The sequence below is a fragment of the Melospiza melodia genome, chromosome 23 (assembly GCF_035770615.1).
Source record: "Melospiza melodia melodia isolate bMelMel2 chromosome 23, bMelMel2.pri, whole genome shotgun sequence".
Lineage (NCBI taxonomy): Eukaryota > Metazoa > Chordata > Aves > Passeriformes > Passerellidae > Melospiza > Melospiza melodia.
This window is the reverse complement of record NC_086216.1, coordinates 9,477,869-9,497,728: the sequence shown is the minus strand read 5'-3', so window position 1 is coordinate 9,497,728 and position 19,860 is coordinate 9,477,869. Positions and strand designations below refer to the sequence as shown.

General features: G+C 66.1%; 1 protein-coding gene across 1 annotated transcript; it reads right to left on the bottom strand.

Moving 5' to 3' along the window:
* Positions 1-1,041: 1,041 nt before the first annotated feature.
* On the bottom strand, positions 1,042-19,400 carry HR (HR lysine demethylase and nuclear receptor corepressor). Its single transcript, XM_063175133.1, has 19 exons — positions 18,539-19,400; positions 15,823-16,533; positions 14,726-15,452; positions 13,315-13,492; positions 10,918-11,153; positions 9,066-9,215; positions 8,865-8,951; positions 8,353-8,471; positions 8,142-8,250; positions 7,922-8,058; positions 6,883-7,098; positions 5,762-5,942; positions 5,583-5,652; positions 5,355-5,485; positions 4,491-4,589; positions 4,058-4,194; positions 1,635-1,835; positions 1,364-1,474; positions 1,042-1,284 (listed from the first exon to the last, which is right to left on the bottom strand). Exons 2-19 carry the CDS (start codon positions 16,474-16,476, stop codon positions 1,222-1,224), a joined length of 3,606 nt encoding a protein of 1,201 aa, XP_063031203.1. The 5' UTR covers positions 16,477-16,533; positions 18,539-19,400; the 3' UTR covers positions 1,042-1,221.
* Between the last annotated feature and the right edge of the window lie 460 nt (positions 19,401-19,860).

Here is a 19,860-nt window from a genome sequence, read left to right as displayed (position 1 = left end):
CCCCTGGGAGCGTGGCGCAGAGTTAATTAGGCGGGGTTAATTAGGCGGTGATGATTCCGTGAGGGTCATCGCTTGGTGGCCCTCGCTTCTTGTTCATGGCCCAGTGCCCTTTGACCAGTGCTCATTAAGTGTGAATTAATTACCCCGTGCCCAATGCCCGATGTTAACTAATTACCCCGTGCCCATTTCCCGGTGGTAATTAATTACCCAGTGCCCGTGTTCTGGCGTTAATTAATTGCCCAGTGCCCATTGCCCGGTGTTAATTAATTGCCCCGCGCTAATTGCCCGGCAGTGTTCATTTTCCTCCATGGGACAGGACGGAGCAGCGCCCTGGCTCCCTCAGCCTCTGGGGGACCATCCAGCTGTGCCCAGCTGTGTGTGACACTCATGGCAGCGGTGCCCCCTGCCAGCCCCGGCTCTGCCACCTCCCCCTATCCCGGGACGCCGCAGCGTCCCCGGCCCCAGGGGGATGGAGGGAGAGCACCCCTGTCCCCAACGGGATGAGGAGGATGAAGGAAGAGCATCCCTGACCCCAGTGGGATGTGGGGAGAGCACCCCTGACCCTGGTGGGTGAAGGCAGAGCCCCCTGGCCCTGGCAGTGACAAAGGGACACACCCAGGCGGGCGCTGCTGGTGCCACCAGAGCCCCCTGCCCGCGATGGCACCGCAGGAGGGGCACAAAGGGACACAGCGAGGTCCTGGGGGTGCTGCCAGCGGCCCTGGCACGCTCCGGACACTTTATTCCTCCTGCCCCGAGATGCCCGGGCAGCTCTGGGAGCAAAGCACCGAGCAGAAAGCTCCCGGTATCCCGGCTGTGACCGTGCCCGGCCTCCCGGTGTCCAGGCCACGGCTGTGACCGTGCCCGAGGCTGCCGGTGTCCCAGCCATGCCCAAGGCTCCTGGTGACCCGGTTGTTCCCGAGGCTCCCGGTGTCCCGGCCATGGCTGTGACTGTTCCTGAGGCTCCCGGTGTCCAGGCCATGGTTGTGCCCGGGGCTCCTGGTGTCCCGGTTGTTCCCGAGGCTCCCGGTGTCCCAGCCATGCCCGGGGCTCCCGGTGTCACGTCCATTCCCGAAGCTCCCGGAGGTGTTCCAGCCATTCCCGAAGCTTCCGGAGGTGTCCCGGTTGTTCCCGAGGCTCCCGGTGTCCCAGCCATGCCCGAGGCTCCCGGAGGTGTCCCGGCTGAGCCTGATGCTCCCGGTGCCCTCCGGTGGCTCCGTGCCCTCACTGGCAGCCCTGCAGCACCCCCAGCGCCTCCCGCACGGCCGCCAGGATCATCCCGTCCAGCTGCCAGGGCACAAAGAGGGGGCTCAGCCCCGCTCACCCCACACCCCGAACCCCCAAATCCCCCCTCCCGAGGCCTCACCTGGGCGCGGAGGCTCCGCGGGGCGCCGGTCCCGAGGCTGTGGAGGCGCACGGCGCTCTCCGGGGACAGGAACCGCTGCTCCACGCTGATGGTGCCGCTCAGGCTCCGCACCTGCCCGTGTGTGCCGTGCCTCAGTTTCCCCGGAGGCTCGGGGAGGGGAATGGGGGGCGCGAGGAGGGGATGGATGGGGGGCGCGAGGAAGGGATGGATGGGGGGCGCAAGGAGGGGATGGATGGGGGGTGCAAGGAGGGGATGGATGGGGGGCCCTCACCTGGTGGGGAGCCCCGGCGGGGACCAGCACGGCGTCCCCGGGCAGCTGCAGGAGGCTCCAGCCGCAAACGCCGCACTCGTCCCGCAGCCGCCGCCGCAGGGTGGGGTCCAGGTACAGCCCGGGGGGCTCCAGGTGGAACCCGGGGGGCTCCAGGGAGGTCCCGGGGGGCTCCACCGCCGCCTGGCCCGGCTCCTGCGCCACCTGTGGGGTGAGCAGGACTCGGTTCGCTCAATAACAGCTACGCCTAAGTAGCCTCGCTTGGGTTTCGGGATGGGCAAACTTAAATTCATTTCGGTTTTTCTTGCTAGACCGTGATGCGAAAGGTACGAGGGTTGATCTTTGCTGTTTCTAGCTGAGTTTGTTCGTTGTTGTTTCGTCTTTTGGTGTCTTTTCTATCGCCTGTATGGGACTGGTAAATGCTTTAGCTGGGTGTGGGGAGTAGTTTTGTTATTCCGGGTGGTGTCGATTGGGCTGGAGTTTGGCACCAAGACCATCTGCTATTAGCAGACACCTTGGCCGTGGGGTCCTGGTGCCAGGGGCGAGCGGGGCCGGGCCCTGGAGGGTGCCGGGGCTGGTGGTGTTGCAGCGTGTTGCAATTTCCTGTTTTACTTCCCAGCCCCTTCCCCAGGTGTGGCAATACCTCTCTCCCTTCCCCGAGTGAGTTCTCTCAATCAGGCTGAACATTCCAGCAAGGCCATCGTGTGGTTGGTCGAGTTCAAAGGATGCAGTTCAGGCCTGGGGTCATTGGCCTGTCTGTGTGTCCCTTGTCCCCTGAGACCCTGCCCCTCCCACCTGGTTGGTGCTCACCTGTCCCTTCCCCTGCCCCTGTCCCTGGGCTTAAATTGAGCCAGGACCATGTGCTCAGGATTCTGCTGGAGCTGTTACCTGAGATCCAGACCTCTGTGACCATGGAATAAAACTCTGGATATTAACCCTCCAACAGAATCCATCTCCCTTTCCTCTTCACCCTCACCTGAAGCCTTCCCACCTGAGGTAAACTGAGTTTCTACAAGCCTGGGTTTGTTTCAGTGCCCAGCTGCAGCATCCAGCCAGCCAAAGGTGTCTCTGGGGTGAAACACCACAGTTTCTGCCTTTGGCCCAGCAGCAAGGGTCAGACAGGCCCAGGCACAATCTACCTGGAAATATTTGGATTCTTATTCCAATAGGGTGGCACCTGCAGCAGACTCCATGGAGCTGGCCAGAGCTCCGTGGAGGGCTGAGACTGAACAGCAGGAACTGCTGGGTTATGATGAGACAGCAAAATAAGCTCCTGTCTTCTGTCTCGCCCCATAGCTTATCTCTGAGACCCCACAGGCCACCTTCCCCTAACCTTTAGTGTTGGACAAGTTTGGATCCCCCTTTACCCTATAAAAAGGAGCTGGTTTAGCCCGTTTGGGAGAAGAAGAGCTGTTGCTGAAACCCTTCACACACCCCTCAATAAACCATTGCTGTGGAACACCAGGATCCTCCTTCTCCTCTCTCTCATCTGCTTCTGGCCCAGGCAAAGGTGCCCTGGCAGGCAAAGAGCTGAGATCCTAAAAGAGCTGAGATCCTAAAAGAGCTGAGATCCTAAAAGAGCTGAGAATCACCAAAGAGCTGAGATCCTAAAAGAGCTGAGAATCCCTAAAGAGCTGAGAATCACCAAAGAGCTGAGATCCTAAAAGAGCTGAGAATCCCTAAAGAGCTGATATCCTGGGAGAGCTGAGAATGCCTAAAGAGCTGAGAATCACCAAAGAGCTGAGGATCCTAAAAGAGCTGAGAATCACCAAAGAGCTGAGATCCTAAAAGAGCTGAGATCCTAAAAGAGCTGAGAATCACCAAAGAGCTGAGATCCTAAAAGAGCTGAGAATCACCAAAGAGCTGAGACCCTAAAAGAGCTGAGATCCTAGAAGAGCTGAGAATCCCTAAAGAGCTGAAATCCTAAAAGAGCTGAGAATCACTAAAGAGCTGAGATCTTAAAAGAGCTGAGAATCCCTAAAGAGCTGAGAATCCCTAAAGAGCTGAGAATCACCAAAGAGCTGAGAATCCCTAAAGAGCTGAGAATCACCAGAGAGCTGAGATCCTAAGAGAGCTGAGGATCACCAAAGAGCTGAAATCCTAAAAGAGCTGAGATCCTAAAAGAGCTGAGATCCTGGGAGAGCTGAGAATCCCTAAAGAGCTGAGATCCTAAAAGAGCTGAGAATCACCAGAGAGCTGAGATCACTGAGCTTGCCAAGGGTGGCCATGGCCGTGAGCTCACTGGGTATTGGGGATGAGGGATGAGTTATCCAGGCAGTCCTGCCTCGCTCAAGGATAAGCCCAATGGGTTTTATCGGGTTTTATGGGGTTTTATCAGGTTTTATCGGGTTTTATCGGGTTTTATTAGGTTTTATCGGGTTTTATCAGGTTTTATCGGGTTTTATCGGGTTTTACCGGGCACCCACCTTGCGCAGGAAGTCCCGGATCCGCGGGGCATCCTCGGCGCGGAAGATGTGCCACAGGGCACCGGGCACCGCGCCCGCCCCGAGCCGCTCCCGCAGCGGCGCCTCCAGCTCGGCCAGCTCGGCGGGCACCAGCGGCTCTGCGGGCACAGGGGGCTCAGCGTGGGCATGGGGGCACCAGCAGGGGGGTGCCAGGGGCAGGGTGGGACCCCCAGGGGGCTCAGGGGGCTGCCAGGGGCAGGGTGGGCATGAGGGGGCCTGCAGGGGCTCAGGAGGTGCCAAGGGCAGGGTGGGTATGGGGCAACCCTCAGGGGGGTGCCAGGGTGCAGGGTGGGCATGGGGGGACCCTCAGGGGGATGCCAGGGTGCAGGGTGGGCATGGGGGGACCCTCAGGGGGGTGCCAGGGGCATGGGGGGGTCCCACACTCTGCCCCTACCCCGCGCTGCGGGCACCGCGTGTGCCAGGACGCTGATGGAATCGGCCGCTTCCACCGTCAGGGGTTTGGTGCCCAGGTTCTGCTCCTGAGGGGGCACAGCTGGAAGGGGTTTGGGGTTGGAGCGGGCGGGGCTGCCCCACAGAGAGCGGGAACCCACAAAGCCCGGTGTCCCTGAAAGCCCCGGCGCCCCCACAAAGCCCGAGTGCCCTCCAAACATCGGTGCCCCCTCAAAGCCCTGGTGTCCCCCCAACCCCAGTGTCCTCCAAATCCCCTGAGCCCCCCAAATGCCAGTACCCCCAAAGCCCCGGTGCCCCCCAAAACCCGGGTACCACCCAAAGCCCTGGTGTCCCCCAAAGCCCCGGTGCCTCCCAAAGCTCTGGAGCCCCTAAAGCCCGGGAACCCCCAAAACCTGGCTACCCTCCAAAGCCCCAGAGAGCCCCAAAGTCCCAGTGTCCCACAAAGCCCTGGTGCCCTCCAAATCCCCAGAGCCCCCCCAAAGCCCAGTGCCTCCCAAACCCCGGTGTCCCCCAAAGCCCCCAAAGTGCCCTGCAAAGCCCGGGTACCACCCAAAGCCCCGGAACCCCCAAATCCCGAGTGCCTCTCAAAGCCTAGCTGCACCCCAAAGCCCCAAAACCTCGGAGCCCGCAAAGCCCGGGTACCACCCAAAACCCCGGTGCCTCCCAAAGCCCTGGTGCCCCCCAAACCCCGGTGCCCCCCGAAGCCCCGGTGCCCTGCAAAGCCCGGGTACCACCCAAAACCCCGGTGCCCCACAAAGCCCCGGTGCCTCCTGAAGCCCTGGTGCCCCACAAAACCCCAGTGTCCCCCAAACCCCGGTGCCCCCCGAAGCCCCGGTGCCCCTCTCACCGTAGGACACGCAGAGTCGCGGCCGCAGCCAGCGCCGGCCCCGCGGGCCCCGCAGGAAGGAGCCCAGGTTGAGGCGGCCGCCGGCCCCGCAGTACTCGGGCAGGGGCAGGCTGGCCCGCAGGTTGGTGGCCCTGTGGCAGGCGGGAGGGTGACACTCAGGCACCCTCCCAAACCCCAGCCGGCGTGGGGAGGGGACATCGGGTGATGCCACCCTGCGCTGTCACCCACCGGCTCAGCTCCGTGTCCCCAAAGCCACGCTCCAGCTTCAGCAGGTCCCCGCCGCCCTGCTCCCGCTCGGCTGTGGAGGGACCCCGGGGGCACATCAGGGATGGAGCCCGGCTCCCCTCACACCTCACACCGCACCCCAAAATCACCCCGGGCACCCCACAGCCTCCCCGTGCCCTCACCGGTGCTGGCGGCAAATCCATCCCAAAACCTCCGGCGGCTCATCCGGACCCGGCTCCGCGGGGCCCGCAGGTTCACGGCCTTCACCTCCTCCTCGTCCTCCTCCTGCCCCGCGGGCTGGAAGGATTCGGGCGCCCAGAGCCGAGGCTGCAGCCGCTTCTGCAGCCCTGACACCAGCACGGGCTGCGGGGGGAGCGGGGCTCAGTGGGGAAAATGGGGGGCTCCGGGTGTCACCCCAAGGCAGGGATGGGGGGCTCCGGGTGTCACCCCAAGGCAGAGATGGGGGGCTCCAAGTGTCACCCAAAACACAGGGACGGGGGCTCCGGGTGTCACCCCAAGGCAGAGATGGGGGGCTCCGGGTGTCACCCCACACTCAGGGATGGGGGGCTCTGGGTGTCACCCAGCTTACAGGGACAGGGGGCTCCGGGTGTCACCCACAGGCAGGGATGAGGGGCTCTGGGTGTTACCCAACTTCCAGGGACAGGGGGCTCCGGGTGTCAAGGATGGGGGCTCTGGGTGTCACCCCACACACAGGGATGGAGGTCTCCCGGGTGTCACTTCATACTCAAGGATGGGGGGCTCTGGGTGTCCCCCCACAGGCAGGGAGGGGAGGCTCCGGGTGCCACCCACAGGAAGGGTCTGGGGCTCTGGGTGTCACCCCACAGGCAGGGACGGGGGGCTCCCGGGGTGATGCCACCCTGTGCTGTCAGCCACGCGGGTGTCACCCCACGCTCAGGGACGGGGGGCTCAGGGTGTCACTTCCCACACAGGGACGGGGGCTCTGGGTGTCAAGGATGGGGGGCTCTGGGTGTCACCCCACAAACAGGGATGGAGGTCTCGCGAGTGTCACTTCATACTCAAGGACGGGGGGCTCCGAGTGTCACCCCACAGGCAGGGACAGGGGGCTCTGGGTGTCACCCCACAGGCAGGGACAGGGGGCTCTGGGTGTCACCCCACAGGCAGGGACAGGGGGCTCTGGGTGTCACTTCCCACACAGGGACGGGGGGCTCAGGGTGTCACTTCCCACACAGGGACGGGGTCTCACGGGTGTCACCCCACACTCAGGGACGGGGTCTCCCGGGTGTCACCCCTCACGGCTGGCACTGGGGCGTCCCCCCCTCACCCGGCCGTGCCTCCAGTGCTCCTGGAAGGTTCCGTAGGCGCCGCCGGGGCCGGGCCGGTGCAGCCAGAGCAGCCCGCCGGGGCCCAGCACGCTGTGGGGGCCGGGGGGCTCCGGGGGGCCGGGGGGGCTCAGCTCGGGCCCCGCCCGCCGCTCCTGCAGCTTCCTCTCCACCACGCGGGCGATGATGCTGTCCAGCAGGCTCGTCAGGCGGGTGTCCTGGCAAAAGGGGCACGGGGATGAGATCGGGGACCCCCTCAGGCCCAGCAGAAGGGGTGGGAAACGGGGCACGGGGTGGGCAGAGGGGCAGAGGTGGGCAAAGGGACGCAAGGTGGGTGGGAGGGCAGGGCTGGGCATCAGGCACGGGGTGGGCGGCAGGGCAGGGATGGGCAGGAGGGCAGGGGGTGGGCAGAGGGGCACAGGGTGAGGAGCAGGGCAGGAGTGGGCAGGAGGGCACGGGGTGGGCAGAGTGGCACAGGATGGGCAGCGGGACACAGGGTGGTCAGAGGAGCAGGGGATGGGCAGAGGGGCACAGGGTGGGCAGGAGGGCATAGAGTGGGCAGAGTGGCACAGGGTGGGCAGAGGGGCACAGGGTGGGCAGGAGGGCATAGATTGGGCAGAGGGGCACGGGGTGGGCAGCAGAGCGGGGTGGGCAGGAGGGCAGGGTTGGGCAGGAGGGCACAGGGTGGGCAAGAAGGAAGGGAGTGGGCAGAGAGCGGGTGGGGAGCGGGGTACAGGATGGACAGCGGGGCAGGGGATGGGCAGGAGGGCACAGGGTGGGCAGCAGAGCGGGGTGGGCAGCAGGGCAGGGGTGGGAAGAGAGGGGGTGGGCAGCGGGGCACAGGGTGGGCAGGAGGGCGCACGGTGGGCAGAGGGGCACTCAGTGGGCAGCGGGGCATGGGGTGGGCAAGAAGGCAGCGAGTGGGCAGGAGGGCACGCGGTGGGCAGAGGGGCACGCAGTGAGCAGAGACAGGGTGGGGAACCAGGCAAGGGGCGGGCATCGGGGCACCACGGGGGGTGCCCGGGGCACATCGGGACTCACGCTGGGCAGCGCCGGTGCCACGGGAGCGAACGCCATGCGCACGCCGTCGTGCCCCAGGCACAGCTTCACGGCCGTGGACGCCAGCAGCTCGCACAGGGTCGCGCTGTGCGCGGGTGGCGCCCCCTCCTCGGCGCTCTCTGCTCGGGGGGCACAGCGCGGTCAGGGCGCCCCCCATCCCCGGCACCCCAAAACCGCCGCGGGGTGCGCACCCCTGACCCACCGGAGCTCGGGGGGTCGCGGTCGGCCCCAGCCCTACCTTCCTTAACGGGCCGGGCGGGCTCGGCGGGGCCGCGGCTGGGCACAGCGGGCACGGCGGGCACCGGCGGCTCCTGCAACAGCCGGGGGCAGTGGGGATCCTGTGAGGGGCTGCAGGGCACCCCCGAACCCCTTTCACCCCTTTTCCCATCATCCAGAGCCCCCCCCGTCCATACCTGCGTGCCCGGGGGCTCCGCCGGGCTCTGCCCCGCCGCCCCCTCGGCGCACGGACAGCGGGAGGCGATGGCGAACTTGGCCCGGAGCTCGTGGAGGAGCTTCCAGAGCCGGCTCAGGACTGCGGGAGGGTGGGGACAGCGGGGTCACATCGCCGGCAGGGGGGTTTGGGGTTTGGGGGGGGTTGGGGTTTTTTTGGGGTTTTGGGGGTTTGGTGGGTTTGGGGTTTTTTTGGGGTTTTGGTGGATTTGGGTTTTTTTGGGGGGGTTTTGGGGGTTTTTGGGGGTTTTGGGGTTTTTGGGGTGGTTTTGGTGGGTTTGGAGTTTTTTTGGTGGTTTTGGGGGTTTGGGGGTTTTGGGGTGGTTTTGGTGGTTTTGGGGTTTTTTTGGGGGTTTTGGTGGGTTTGGGGGTTTTGGGGATTTTGGGGTTTTTAGGGTTTTTTTGGGGGTTTGGGGTTTTTTTGGGGTTTTGGAGTTTTTGGGCTTTTTTGGGGGGTTTTTGGGGACACACTCACCACAGGTGGGGACGAACTGCGTGGGCACCAGCGATGACACGCGGTGCTCCCGCCCGGGGGTGCACTCGGGTGGCAGCGCCGGATCCTCTGCGGCACAGAGGGGCTTGGTTTGTTTGTCCCCACCGAGGGGCTTGGTTTGTTTGTCCCCACCGAGCCCCCCGTGGCTGTCACCCCCTGTCCCACCCCGCCCCGTGCCCCTACCAGCGCCGCTCTCCTCCCGCCAGCCGCGGTGGCACTCGGGGCACAGCTGGAAGCCACATCTGGCGCAGCTCCAGTGCGAGTTGAAGAAGCCGCGCTGGCAGCGGTCACAGAGCTGGGGGGCTCCTTCCCCCCGGCGCCAGCGCGTCAGCCCTGCGGGAAACACGGCCCCAGGGTGCCCGTGTGCCCAGTGCCACCCCCTCCCCGTGTCCCCGTGTGCCCAGTGCCACCCTGCTCCCCGTGTCCCCGTGTGCCCAGTGCCACCCTCACCCTGCTCCCCGTGTCCCCAGTGCCACCCTCTCCCTGCTCCCTGTGTCCCCAGTGTCACCCCCACTCTGCTCCCTGTGTCCCCGTGTCCCCAGTGCCACCCTGATCCCTGTGTCTCCAGTGCCACCCTCACCCCACTCCCCATGTCTCCAGTGCCACCCTGCTCCCCGTGTCCCCAGTGCCACCCCACTCCCCGTGTCCCCATGTCCTCAGTGCCACCCCTCCCTGCTCTCCGTGTCCCCAGTGCCACCCTGATCCTCGTGTCCCCAGTGTCACCCCCTCCCTGCTCCCCATGTCCCCAGTGCCACCCTGCTCCCCGTGTCCCCGTGTCCCCATGTCTCCAGTGCCACCCCCGCCTGTTCCCCGTGTCCCCATGTCCCCGGTGCCACCCCCTCCCTGCTCCCTGTGTCCCCAGTGTCACCCCCACTCTGCTCCCTGTGTCCCCATGTCCTCAGTGCCACCCTGATCCCCGTGTCCCCAGTGCCACCCTCACCCCACTCCCCGTGTCACCAGCACCACCCTGCTCCCTGTGTCCCCATGTCCTCAGTGCCACCCCTCCCTGCCCTCCGTGTCCCCAGTGCCACCCCGCTCCCCGTGTCCCCATGTCCCCAGTGCCACCCTCACCTGCTCCCCGTTTGCCAGTGTCCCCAGTGCTGTCCTCACTCCACTCTCCGTGTCCCCATGTCCCCAGTGCCACCCCCTCCCTGCTCCCTGTGTCCCCAGTGTCACCCCCACTCTGCTCCCTGTGTCCCCACGTCCTCAGTGCCACCCTGCTCCCCGTGTCCCCAGTGTCACCCTCTCCCTGTTCCCCATGTCCCCAGTGCCACCCTGACCCTGCTCCGTGTCCCCAGCGCCACCCTGCTCCCTGTGTCCCCATGTCCCCAGTGCCACCCCCACTCTGCTCCCTGTGTCCCTGTGTACCCAGTGCCACCCTGATCCTGCTCCCCATGTCCCCAGTGTCACCCTGATCCCCGTGTCCCCAGTGCCACCCCCTCCCTGCTCCCCATGTCCCCAGTGCCACCCCACTCCCCGTGTCCCCAGTGCCACCCTGCTCCCCATGTCCCCAGTGCCACCCTCACCCCACTCCCCGTGTCCCCAGTGCCACCCCACTCCCCGTGTCCCCGTGTCCCCAGTGCCACCCTCCCCATGTCCACGTGTCCCCAGTGCCACCCTCCCCGTGTCCCCAGTGCCACCCTCCCTGTGTCCCCGTGTCCCCAGTGCCACCCTCCCCGTGTCTCTATGTCCCCAGTGCCACCCTCCCCGTGTCCCCGTGTCCCCAGTGCCACCCTCCCCATGTCCCCAGTGCCACCCACCCCGTGTCTCTATGTCCCCAGTGCCACCCTCCCCATGTCCCCAGTGCCACCCTCACCCTGCTCCCCGTGTCCCCAGTGCCACCCTCCCCGTGTCCCTGTGTCCCCAGTGTCACCCTCCCCGTGTCCCCAGTGCCACCCTCACCCTGCTCCCCGTGTCCCCGGTGCCACCCTCCCCGTGTCCCTGTGTCCCCAGTGTCACCCTCCCCGTGTCCCCAGTGCCACCCTCACCCCATTCCCCGTGTCCCCAGTGCCACCCTGCCCGTGTCCCCGCTCACCCTCGGGCGCTCCCGGCCACGCGTCCCTGTCCCTGCGGACGGCGGCACAGAACGCGTCCCCCAGGACCCCCAGCAGGTGCTTGGCCAGGCAGACGCTGCTCCCCAAGTTCCTGACACCCCAATTCCTGTCACCCCCATTCCTGTCACCCCCGTCGGGGTCGGCCACGTCCCCCCGGGTGTCCCCCAGGCCGCAGAGGCCATCGACGCTCAGCTCGCCGCTGTCCCCAAGGGTGAACCTGCGGGGAGAGGGGACAGAGCCGGGGTGACAGGAGACGGCCCAAAGACGGGTGACAGGAAAGGATGTCCCAAAGAGGAGTGACACAGAGGTTGTTCCAAAGTGGGGTGACAGACAGGATGTCCCACAATGGAGTGACAGGAGAGGACGTCCCAAAGTTGGGTGACAGAGGGGATGTCCCGAAGAGGGGTGACAGGAGCAAAGAGGGGTGACAGGAGACGGTTTTTGAAGCAGGGTGACAGAGAGGATGTCCCCAAAGAAGAGTGACAGAGAGTGTGTCCCAAAGAGGGGTGACAGACGGGATGTCCCAAAATGGAGTGACAGGGAGGATGTCCCCAAAGAGGAGTGACAGGAAGGGATGTCCCAAATGGGGGTGACAGGGTTGGATGTCCCAAAGAGGGGTGACAGGAGCAAAGAGAGGTGACAGGAGAAGGTTTTGTGAAGCAGGGTGACATAGAGCGTGTCCCCAAAGAGGGGTGACACAGAGGATGTCCCAAAGAGGGGTGACAGGAGCAAAGAGGGGTGACAGGAGAAGGTTTTGTGAAGCAGGGTGACATAGAGCGTGTCCCCAAAGAGGGGTGACAGACAGGATGTCCTAAAATGGGGATGTCCCAAAATAGGGTGACAGAGAGACTGTTGTGAAGCAGGGTGACAGCTGAGGGTGTCCCAAAGTGGGGTGACAGGAAAGGATGTCCCCAAAGAGGAGTGACAGGAGAGGATGTCCCAAAGTTGGGTGACATAGAGTGTGTCCCAAAGAGGGGTGACACAGAGGATGTCCCAAAGTTGGGTGACAGGAGCAAACAGGGGTGACAGGAGATGGTTTTGTGAAGCAGGGTGACATAGTGGGTGTCCCAAAGTGGGGTGACAGGAAAGGATGTCCCCAAAGAGGAGTGACAGAGAGGATGTCCCCAAAGAGGAGTGACAGAGGGGATATCCCAAAGAGAGGTGACAGGAGAGGATGTCCCAAAGTTGGGTGACATAGAGAGTGTCCCAAAGTGGGGTGACAGACAGGATGTCCCACAATGGAGTGACAGGAGAGGATGTCCCAAAGTTGGGTGACAAAGGGGATGTCCCAAAAAGGGGTGACAGGAGAAGGTTTTGTGAAGCAGGGTGACATAGAGCGTGTCCCCAAAGAGGGGTGACACAGAGGATGTCCCAAAGAGGGGTGACAGACAGGATGTCCCAAAATAGGGTGACAGAGAGACTGTTGTGAAGCAGGGTGACAGCTGAGGGTGTCCCAAAGTGGGGTGACAGGAAAGGATGTCCCAAATTGGGGTGACAGAGAGGATGTCCCCAAAGAGGAGTGACAAAGAGGATTGTCCCAAAGAGGGGTGACAGGGTTGGATGTCCCCAAAGAGGGGTGACAAAGAGGATTGTCCCAAAGAGGGGTGACAGGAGATGGCCCAAAGAGGGGTGACAGGAGCAAACAGGGGTGACAGGAGAGGGTTATGTGAAGCAGGGTGACAGAGAGGATGTCCCCAAAGAGGAGAGACAGGAGAAGTTGTCCCAAAGTTGGGTGACAGAGAGGATGTCCTGAAGAGGGGTGACAGGAAAGGATGTCCCAAATTGGGGTGACAGAGAGAGTGTCCCCAAAGAGGGGTGACAAAGAGGATTGTCCCAAATTGGGGTGACAGAGAGGATTGTCCCAAATTGGGGTGACAGAGAGGATGTCCCCAAGAGGAGTGACAGAGAAGGTGTCCCCAAAGACGAGTGACAGGAAAGGATGTCCCCAAAGAGGGGTGACAGGAAGGGATGTCCCAAATTGGGGTGACAGAGAGGATGTCCCCAAAGAGGGGTGACATGAAAGGATGTCCCAAATTGGGGTGACAGAGAGCGTGTCCCAAAGAGGGGTGACAAAGAGGATTGTCCCAAACAGGGGTGACAGAGAGGATGTCCCCAAAGAGGGGTGACAGGAAAGGATGTCCCAAATTGGGGTGACAGAGAGGATGTCCCCAAAGAGGAGTGACAGAGAGGATGTCCCAAAGTGGGGTGACAGGAAGGGATGCCCCTACAGGAGGCGATGCTCCAAGAGATGGGTGACACTCCAAAGGAAGGGTGACAAGGAAATCCCCTTAACCTGGGTGACAGAAGGTGACATTCCCAAGCAGGGTGACCAAAGGCACATTCCAACCCTGGCACCCCGCGACCTCCCCTGGGCTCACCTGCGGAAGTGCAGCAGCCTGCAGCTGCTCTCGGGGCGCTCTTCCTCCTCCTCCTCCTCCTCCTCCTCCTCACCCCGGGGGTCCCTGCGGGCGCGGGGGGCGCAGGCCCAGCACCGGGGGATGCCGGGGGGCAGCGCCGAGCAGGGCAGGCTCTGCAGGCACCGGCGGCTCGGCGGCCCTGGGGACACCGGGAACGGCTTGGGGACACTTGGGGACACCGGGAAGGGCTTGGGGACACCGGGAACGGCTTGGGGACACTTGGGGACACCGGGAAGGGTTGGGGACACCGGGAACGGCTTGGGGACACTTGGGGACACCGGGAAGGGTTGGGGACACCGGGAACGGCTTGGGGACACCGAGAAGGGCTTGGGGACACCGGGAAGGGCTTGGGGACACTTGGGGACACCGGGAAGGGTTGGGGACACCGGGAAGGGCTTGGGGATACTTAGGGACACCAGGAAGGGCTTGGGGACACCGGGAAGGGTTGGGGACACTTGGGGACACCGGGAAGGGTTGGGGACACCGGGCAGGGCTTGGGGACGCCGAGAAGGGCTTGGGGACACTGGGAAGGGCTTGGGGACACCAGGCAGCACTTGGGGACACCAGGCAGCACTTGGGGACACCGGGAAGGGCTTGGGGACACCGGGCAGCGCTTGGGGACACTTGGGGACACCGGGAAGGGCTTGGGGACACCGAGAAGGGCTTGGGGACACCAGGCAGTGCTTGGGGACACCGGGCAGCGCTTGGGGACACCGGGAAGGGCTTGGGGACACCGAGAAGGGCTTGGGGACACCGGGAAGGGCTTGGGGACACCGGGCAGCGCTTGGGGACACCAGGAAGGGCTTGGGGACACCGGGAACGGCTTGGGGACACCAGGAAGGGCTTGGGGACACCAGGAAGGGCTTGGGGACACCGGGAAGGGCTTGGGGACACCGTGGAGCCCCATCCGAGCCAACTGGGAGGGGCTGGAAGTGCCCAAGGGCAGCTTGGAGCAGCCTGGGAGGGTGCCCGGTGTCCCTGGGCACGGCGAGGGGGTGGCACTGGATGGGATTTTTGCTCATTTTTAGGGTTTCTTCCGAGCCAAAGCATTTCTGGGTGCTGGGATCCTGTGCCAGGCGTGCCGTGGCGGGGGCTGGAAACTGGGCCAGAAAGTAGGGCTGGAAAGTAGGGCTGGAGCTGCCAACCCAAGAGGTCAGGCCTGCGGCGCCAACACCTCCCAAGCCCCGGGAATCCCACCCGAGGCTGCCACGCTGCCCCAAAGGGACATTTCCGTCCGTGCCAGAGCCGGGAAGAGCCCCAGCCCGGCAGTTCCACAGCCCACGCGCGTTCCCAGCTGGCCTTGTGAGCTCCGAGATGCAAAATCCCCTCGGGATCGGCCGCTGCCCCCCGCCCTCACCCTGCTCATCCTCACCTTCCTCCCGCAGCTCCATCCTCCTCTCCTCGCCGTCCCCCGCGCTCTTGGAGCCCCTTTTGGCCGCGGCCGCGCCCTCGCTGGCGGTGCGGGGACCCTCGGCGGGGCCATGGGGGCGCTTGGCCGAGCGCTTTCCCTCGCCGGGGGGCTCGGGACCCCCGTCCCAGCGCGGGGCTTTGGGGCGGGGCAGCGACTGCTCCGAGTGCCGCGTCAGCCACGTCTTCTTCAGCTTGGTGTGGTTGCTGGGCGGGCACGGAAAGCGCCCCGAGGTGGGCTCGAAGGGCACCCCCGGGCAGCCGTGGCATGCCGGCGTGGGGCACAGACAGCCCGAGGGGGGTTCGGGTTTGGCCAGAGCCGCTGGGTAGCGCCCGTCCGCCAGCACCGCCGGGGGATTGGGCTCCTTGGGGGCATCTCTGGGCTCTGAGGGTCGTCCCGGCCCCGCGTCCACGGAAAACTCAGCGCCGAGCGGCCGTGAGCGCGCCCAGGGGCCGGGCTGCAGGAGGAGCAGGGGGCGGCTGGAGCCCGGGGGAGGCGTGCGGGGATGGGGATGGGGAGGGGGCACGGCCGAGCTGCCCCCGGCCCGGCCATCCCCCCACGGGGCTCCGGGCAGCGCCGGCTCCCCCTCCCCGGCCCGCTCCGGCCCCGCTCGGCTCCTGCCCAGCAGCGGCGGCGCCGCGTGGTTCTTGCCCGAGGCGTGGAACCCGGCGCCTTTCTTGGCGTAAAACTCCTGGAAGGGAACGGAGAGGCGGCGTCACCCCGCACCGGGGTCGCCGTCCCGCTGGTGTCACCCACGTCCCTGCGAGGGGGCGACGCGGAGCATTCCGTTCCCGTGCCTCAGTTTCCCCACACCCCTGCCAGGCCCGGTGCTTGGCGGTGCCCGGGGCCGGCTGCCGCGGTGCCCGGCGTGGGAAAGGAATGGGGAGCCGCGGCGGCGGCACCGGGCGCGCCCAGGGCTGGCAGCGCTGCCTCCCGCCGCCCCCGTTCCGCCGTGACTCAGCCGGGGGCGGCGGCACCCCGGGAAACCGAGACCCCCCCTGCCCGCCGCCCTCGGGGCTGGAGCCGCTGTCACCCCCCGGGACCCCTCCGAGCGCTCCTACCTTGTTCCCCGAGCTGGAGCAGCCGTCGAAGGGGGGCAGAGCCGCTTTGCAGCTCGGCGGGACCCCCAGGTAGAGGGGCTGGCCCCACGCGGGCCCGTAGGAGCCCAGACTCCACTCCGGGCCGGCGAAGCGCCCGTTCCCCAGCGGGCCCGGCCCCTCGAAGGCGGGGGACAGCAGGAAGGGGCTGTGCTTGGCCTCGACGAGGAAAGGGCAGTGCTGGAAGGAGGCCGGGGGCTCTGCGGCCGCGTCGCGGGCTTTGCCGGGCACTGCCAGGGGGTGGTAGCGGTGGTACGAGTGGCTGTAGAGCGCCAGCGGGGCCAGCACGGCCTCGGCCCAGCGCGGCTCCTCGCAGGGCTCCCCCCAGCCCCCCTTGGGCTGCCCGTTCCGCGGGGGCAGCAGCGGGGGCAGCTCCGCTCCGTCCTCGGCGCCCCGCGGGTAGGGGCAGCCCAGGTGGGCACCGGCTCCCAAGCGCCCCTCGGAGCTCCTCCAGCCTTTCTCCAGGGTGTAGCTCAGCTTGCCGGGCTCTGGGTAGGCGGGGAGGCGCAGCTCGGCCCCGGCGCTCCGGGACAGGAGCATGGCCGAGCTGCTCTCCATCCCCCGCGCGTCCTGCGCTGCCTCCGCCGCTCCTCTCCAGCGCGCCGGGCTCTCCCCCATGCTCGCGTCGCTGGCCGTGCTGCTGCTGCCGCGCTCATGTGGTGCTCAGCGCCGTCCCTGCGGGCAGCGAGAGCGGCATCAGCGGGGAACGCGGCCCAGCCCTGCCCGGGGAAACTGAGGCACGGCGGGGAAACTGAGGCACGGCGATGCTTGGGTAGGGGGGCGCCGCTTTCTCCATCCTGCGGCGTTTTTGGGGAGATCAGGCACTGGGCAAGGTGGCAGCACCGCAAGCTGCAAGGGGAAATCAGAGGGGGAACAGCAGCCCCCCGTCCTTGGCCCGCCAGGACCCCTCGCCATCAGGGATTGAGCACCACGACAAGCGCAGGGGAGCAGCGCCCACCCCTGCGGGGAAACTGAGGCACGGCGGGGAAACTGAGGCACGGCGATGCTCAGGGGGGTTGCTGGAACTCTGCTTTCAACCCCCAGCTCCATCCTGCGGTGTTTGGGGCACGGGAGGATGCAGCACTCTCATTTCATAGGGCTGCCCCCGATCCGCGCAAGGTGAGGAGAAAATCACTTTTGTTTTCTATTTAACGAGTGCCAGAAGCAGAGATGCTCTCAAACAATGAGATTTTCTCTTTTTCCAGGAGGTGCTTCATGGCCGCAAGTCCTGCCCAGGGCTCTTGGCTCTGCAAACAGGGACTGGGCAAGGTGGCAATCACAAACTGCGAGGGGAAATCAGAGGGGGAACAACAGCCCGCCAGGACCCCTCGCCATCAGCCATTGAGCGCCACGGCAAGCGCAGGGGAGCAGCGCCCATCCCTGCGGGGAAACTGAGGCACGGCGGGGAAACTGAGGCACGGCGACGCTCAGGGGGGTTGCTGTGGCGCTGCTTTCAACCCCCCAGCTCCATCCTGCGGTGTTTTTGGGGAGACCCCCGGGACCCCCGGCTCCCCTGATCCCAGCGGAGCCGTGTCCGGGCCGGGTGTCACCGTCGCGTCCCGTCCCATCCCGTCCCGTCCCGGCGGGGCTGGCGGCTCCCCGCGCCCACCGCCGGTCCCTCCTTGCCCAGGCTGGCGCCGTGCCCGGCCGCTGGCACCCTGGCACGCAGCGTGGGGAGGCCGTGCCCTGTGCAGGCATTCGCCCCCGGGCAGGGCTGGGTGCGCTTCCCACGAGGGCTCCCAGCCAGGGGGGAGCTCCGCGCTCGCAGGGGCCCCTCCTGGGAGAAATGCCGGCGGGGATTTGTAGGATTAACGCTCCGCCAGGAGCCGGGCCACACGCAGAGGAGGGTGCGGAGCCAGAGCCCGCATCCTGTCCCCTGTGTCCCCCCTGTCCCCCGTGTCCCCCGTGTGCCCCGGTTCGGAGCGGCCCAGGGGGACAGAGCCGAGCTCAGCCAGCTCCCGGCCCTGCTGCGGGGTGGGACAGACAGCCCCGAGGGCCGCGATGGGGACAGGAGCAGGGTGGGGACAGCACCGTGTGTCCCCAGAGCCGCTCGTCGCTGTCACATCCTCCCCCTAAAGAGGGCAAAGCTCCCATTGCCACGGGGCTCGGGAAGTATCCCGGGACAGCCTGGGGACAGCCTGGGGACAGCCTGGGGCACAGGGACAGCCTGGGGACAGCCTGGGGCACGGGGACACCCTGGGGACAGCCACCGTGGGGCACAGGGACAGCCTGGGGACAGCCTGGGGACAGCCTGGGGACACTCTGGGGCACGGGGACACCCTGTGGACACCCACCCTGGGGCACAGAGACACCCTAGGGACAGCCACGCTGGGTCACAGGGACACCCTGGGGACAGCCACCGTGGGGACAGCCACGCTGGGGACAGCCACCGTAGGGCACAGGGACACCCTGGGGACACCCTGGGGCACAGAGACACCCTGGGGACAGCCACCGTGGGGCACAAGGACACCCTAGGGACAGCCACGCTGGGGCACAGGGACACCTTGGGGACAGCCCCCCCATCCCTCCAGGCTGTCCCACCCAGCCCCACCTCAGAGAGCTCCCCCGGCGCTGTCCCCAGGCTGTCCCATCCCCGAGGGTGACACCGTCCCTGTCCCTCGGGCCAGCCCAGGACGCCGCTCCCGCTGTTCCGCAGCCCCCCCAGGGCTACCAGAGCTACCTGCAGGGTCCATCGGGGCCGAGGACGAGCGCGGTCTCCGCCGGTGCCACCGGCTCCGGGAGAGGCGAACGCGGCCGGGCGGGAGCGCCTACACCCACAGGCTGAAGGGGTCCGGCTCCGGGATCTGCAGGAGGCACAAAGCCGCCCGGGCAGCCCTGGGGATGTTCCTCTCCTCGTGCTGGAGCTGAACTTTTCGATCCATTGGCTCGGGAGGCTCCGCGGTGCTGCGAGCCGGGGGTGGCGAGTCGGGGATTGGGGTGCCCGGGGAGCGGCGGCGGCGCGATCGGGACCTTCCCCCGCTTCTAGGCGGCCCTGGGCATCGTGGGGATGACGAGGAGCTCCGGCAGCGCTGGGCGGGCGGCAGGGACGGGATGGGATGGGATGGGATGGGATGGGATCCATGGGATGGGACTGGATGGGATGGATGCTGGCGCTGCTGACGCCCGGCAAGCGGGAATCGCCCAGCCCCGGGGGCACCGGCGGCGGTGCCAGGGCGGGCAGGGCAGGTGTGCTGTGTGCCCCGTGCGGGTGAAGAAAGCGCCCTTTGTTCGCCAAGGCCGCCCCGGCAGCCATGAAAGGCTCCGAGCCGCCCGCTCCGGGACCAACCGGGACGGGACAAACACCGGGACGGGACAAACACCGGGATGGGCCGCGAGTCCCTGAGCTGGCGCTGGGGACAGGGACAGCGCGGGCAGGGGGCGATCCTGTGGGGTGGGAGTCGCCAGGAGCCCGAATCCCTTCGGCTTTGGCAGCGATCTGGCCTTGAGGGTGCTCCAGAGCTGGGTCCGACCCTGCTGCCCCTGCCCGGGGGGCAGAGAGAGATCCTGGGGGGCAGAGAGAGATCTTGGGGGGCAGAGAGAGATCTTGGGGGGCAGAGAGAGCTCTTGGGGGGCAGAGAGAGATCTTGGGGGGCAGGCAGAGATCTTGGGGGGCAGAGAGAGATCTTGGGGGGGCAGAGAGAGTCCCTGCAGCCCCCGCAGCAGAGCAGGGAGTGCTCCGAGGGGTGCTGCGGGGACAGTGTCACACACAGGGGTGCTGTGACAGCCTGCTGGCAGTGCCACCCTCACCAGGCATGGGGAGGGAGTGCCTGGGACTCTTGTCCCTGCCCTGCAGCCCATTAGAGTCATACCCATGCCAGCTGTGCCCACCAGGGTCACATAGATGCCACCAATGCCCGCCAGGGTCACATAGACCCTGCCTGTGCCCACCAGGATCACATCCATACCAGCTGTGCCCACCAGGGTCACACAGATCCCTCCAATGCCCACCAGGGTCACATAGACCCCGCCTGTGCCCACCAGGATCACATCCATGCCAGCTGT

What these genes read in the sequence shown, in the direction of transcription:
- HR (XM_063175133.1), bottom strand. Translation starts at nt 16,476, where the DNA reads ATGGGGGAGAGCCCGGCGCGCTGGAGAGGAGCGGCGGAGGCAGCGCAG. An exon ending in CGGAGCCCCCGGGCACGCAG is followed by an intron (nt 8,251 to 8,352) that starts GTATGGACGGGG and finishes CGGCTGTTGCAG; the next exon opens with GAGCCGCCGGTGCCCGCCGT. An exon ending in AGCACTGGAGGCACGGCCGG is followed by an intron (nt 5,943 to 6,882) that starts GTGAGGGGGGGA and finishes CTCCCCCCGCAG; the next exon opens with CCCGTGCTGGTGTCAGGGCT.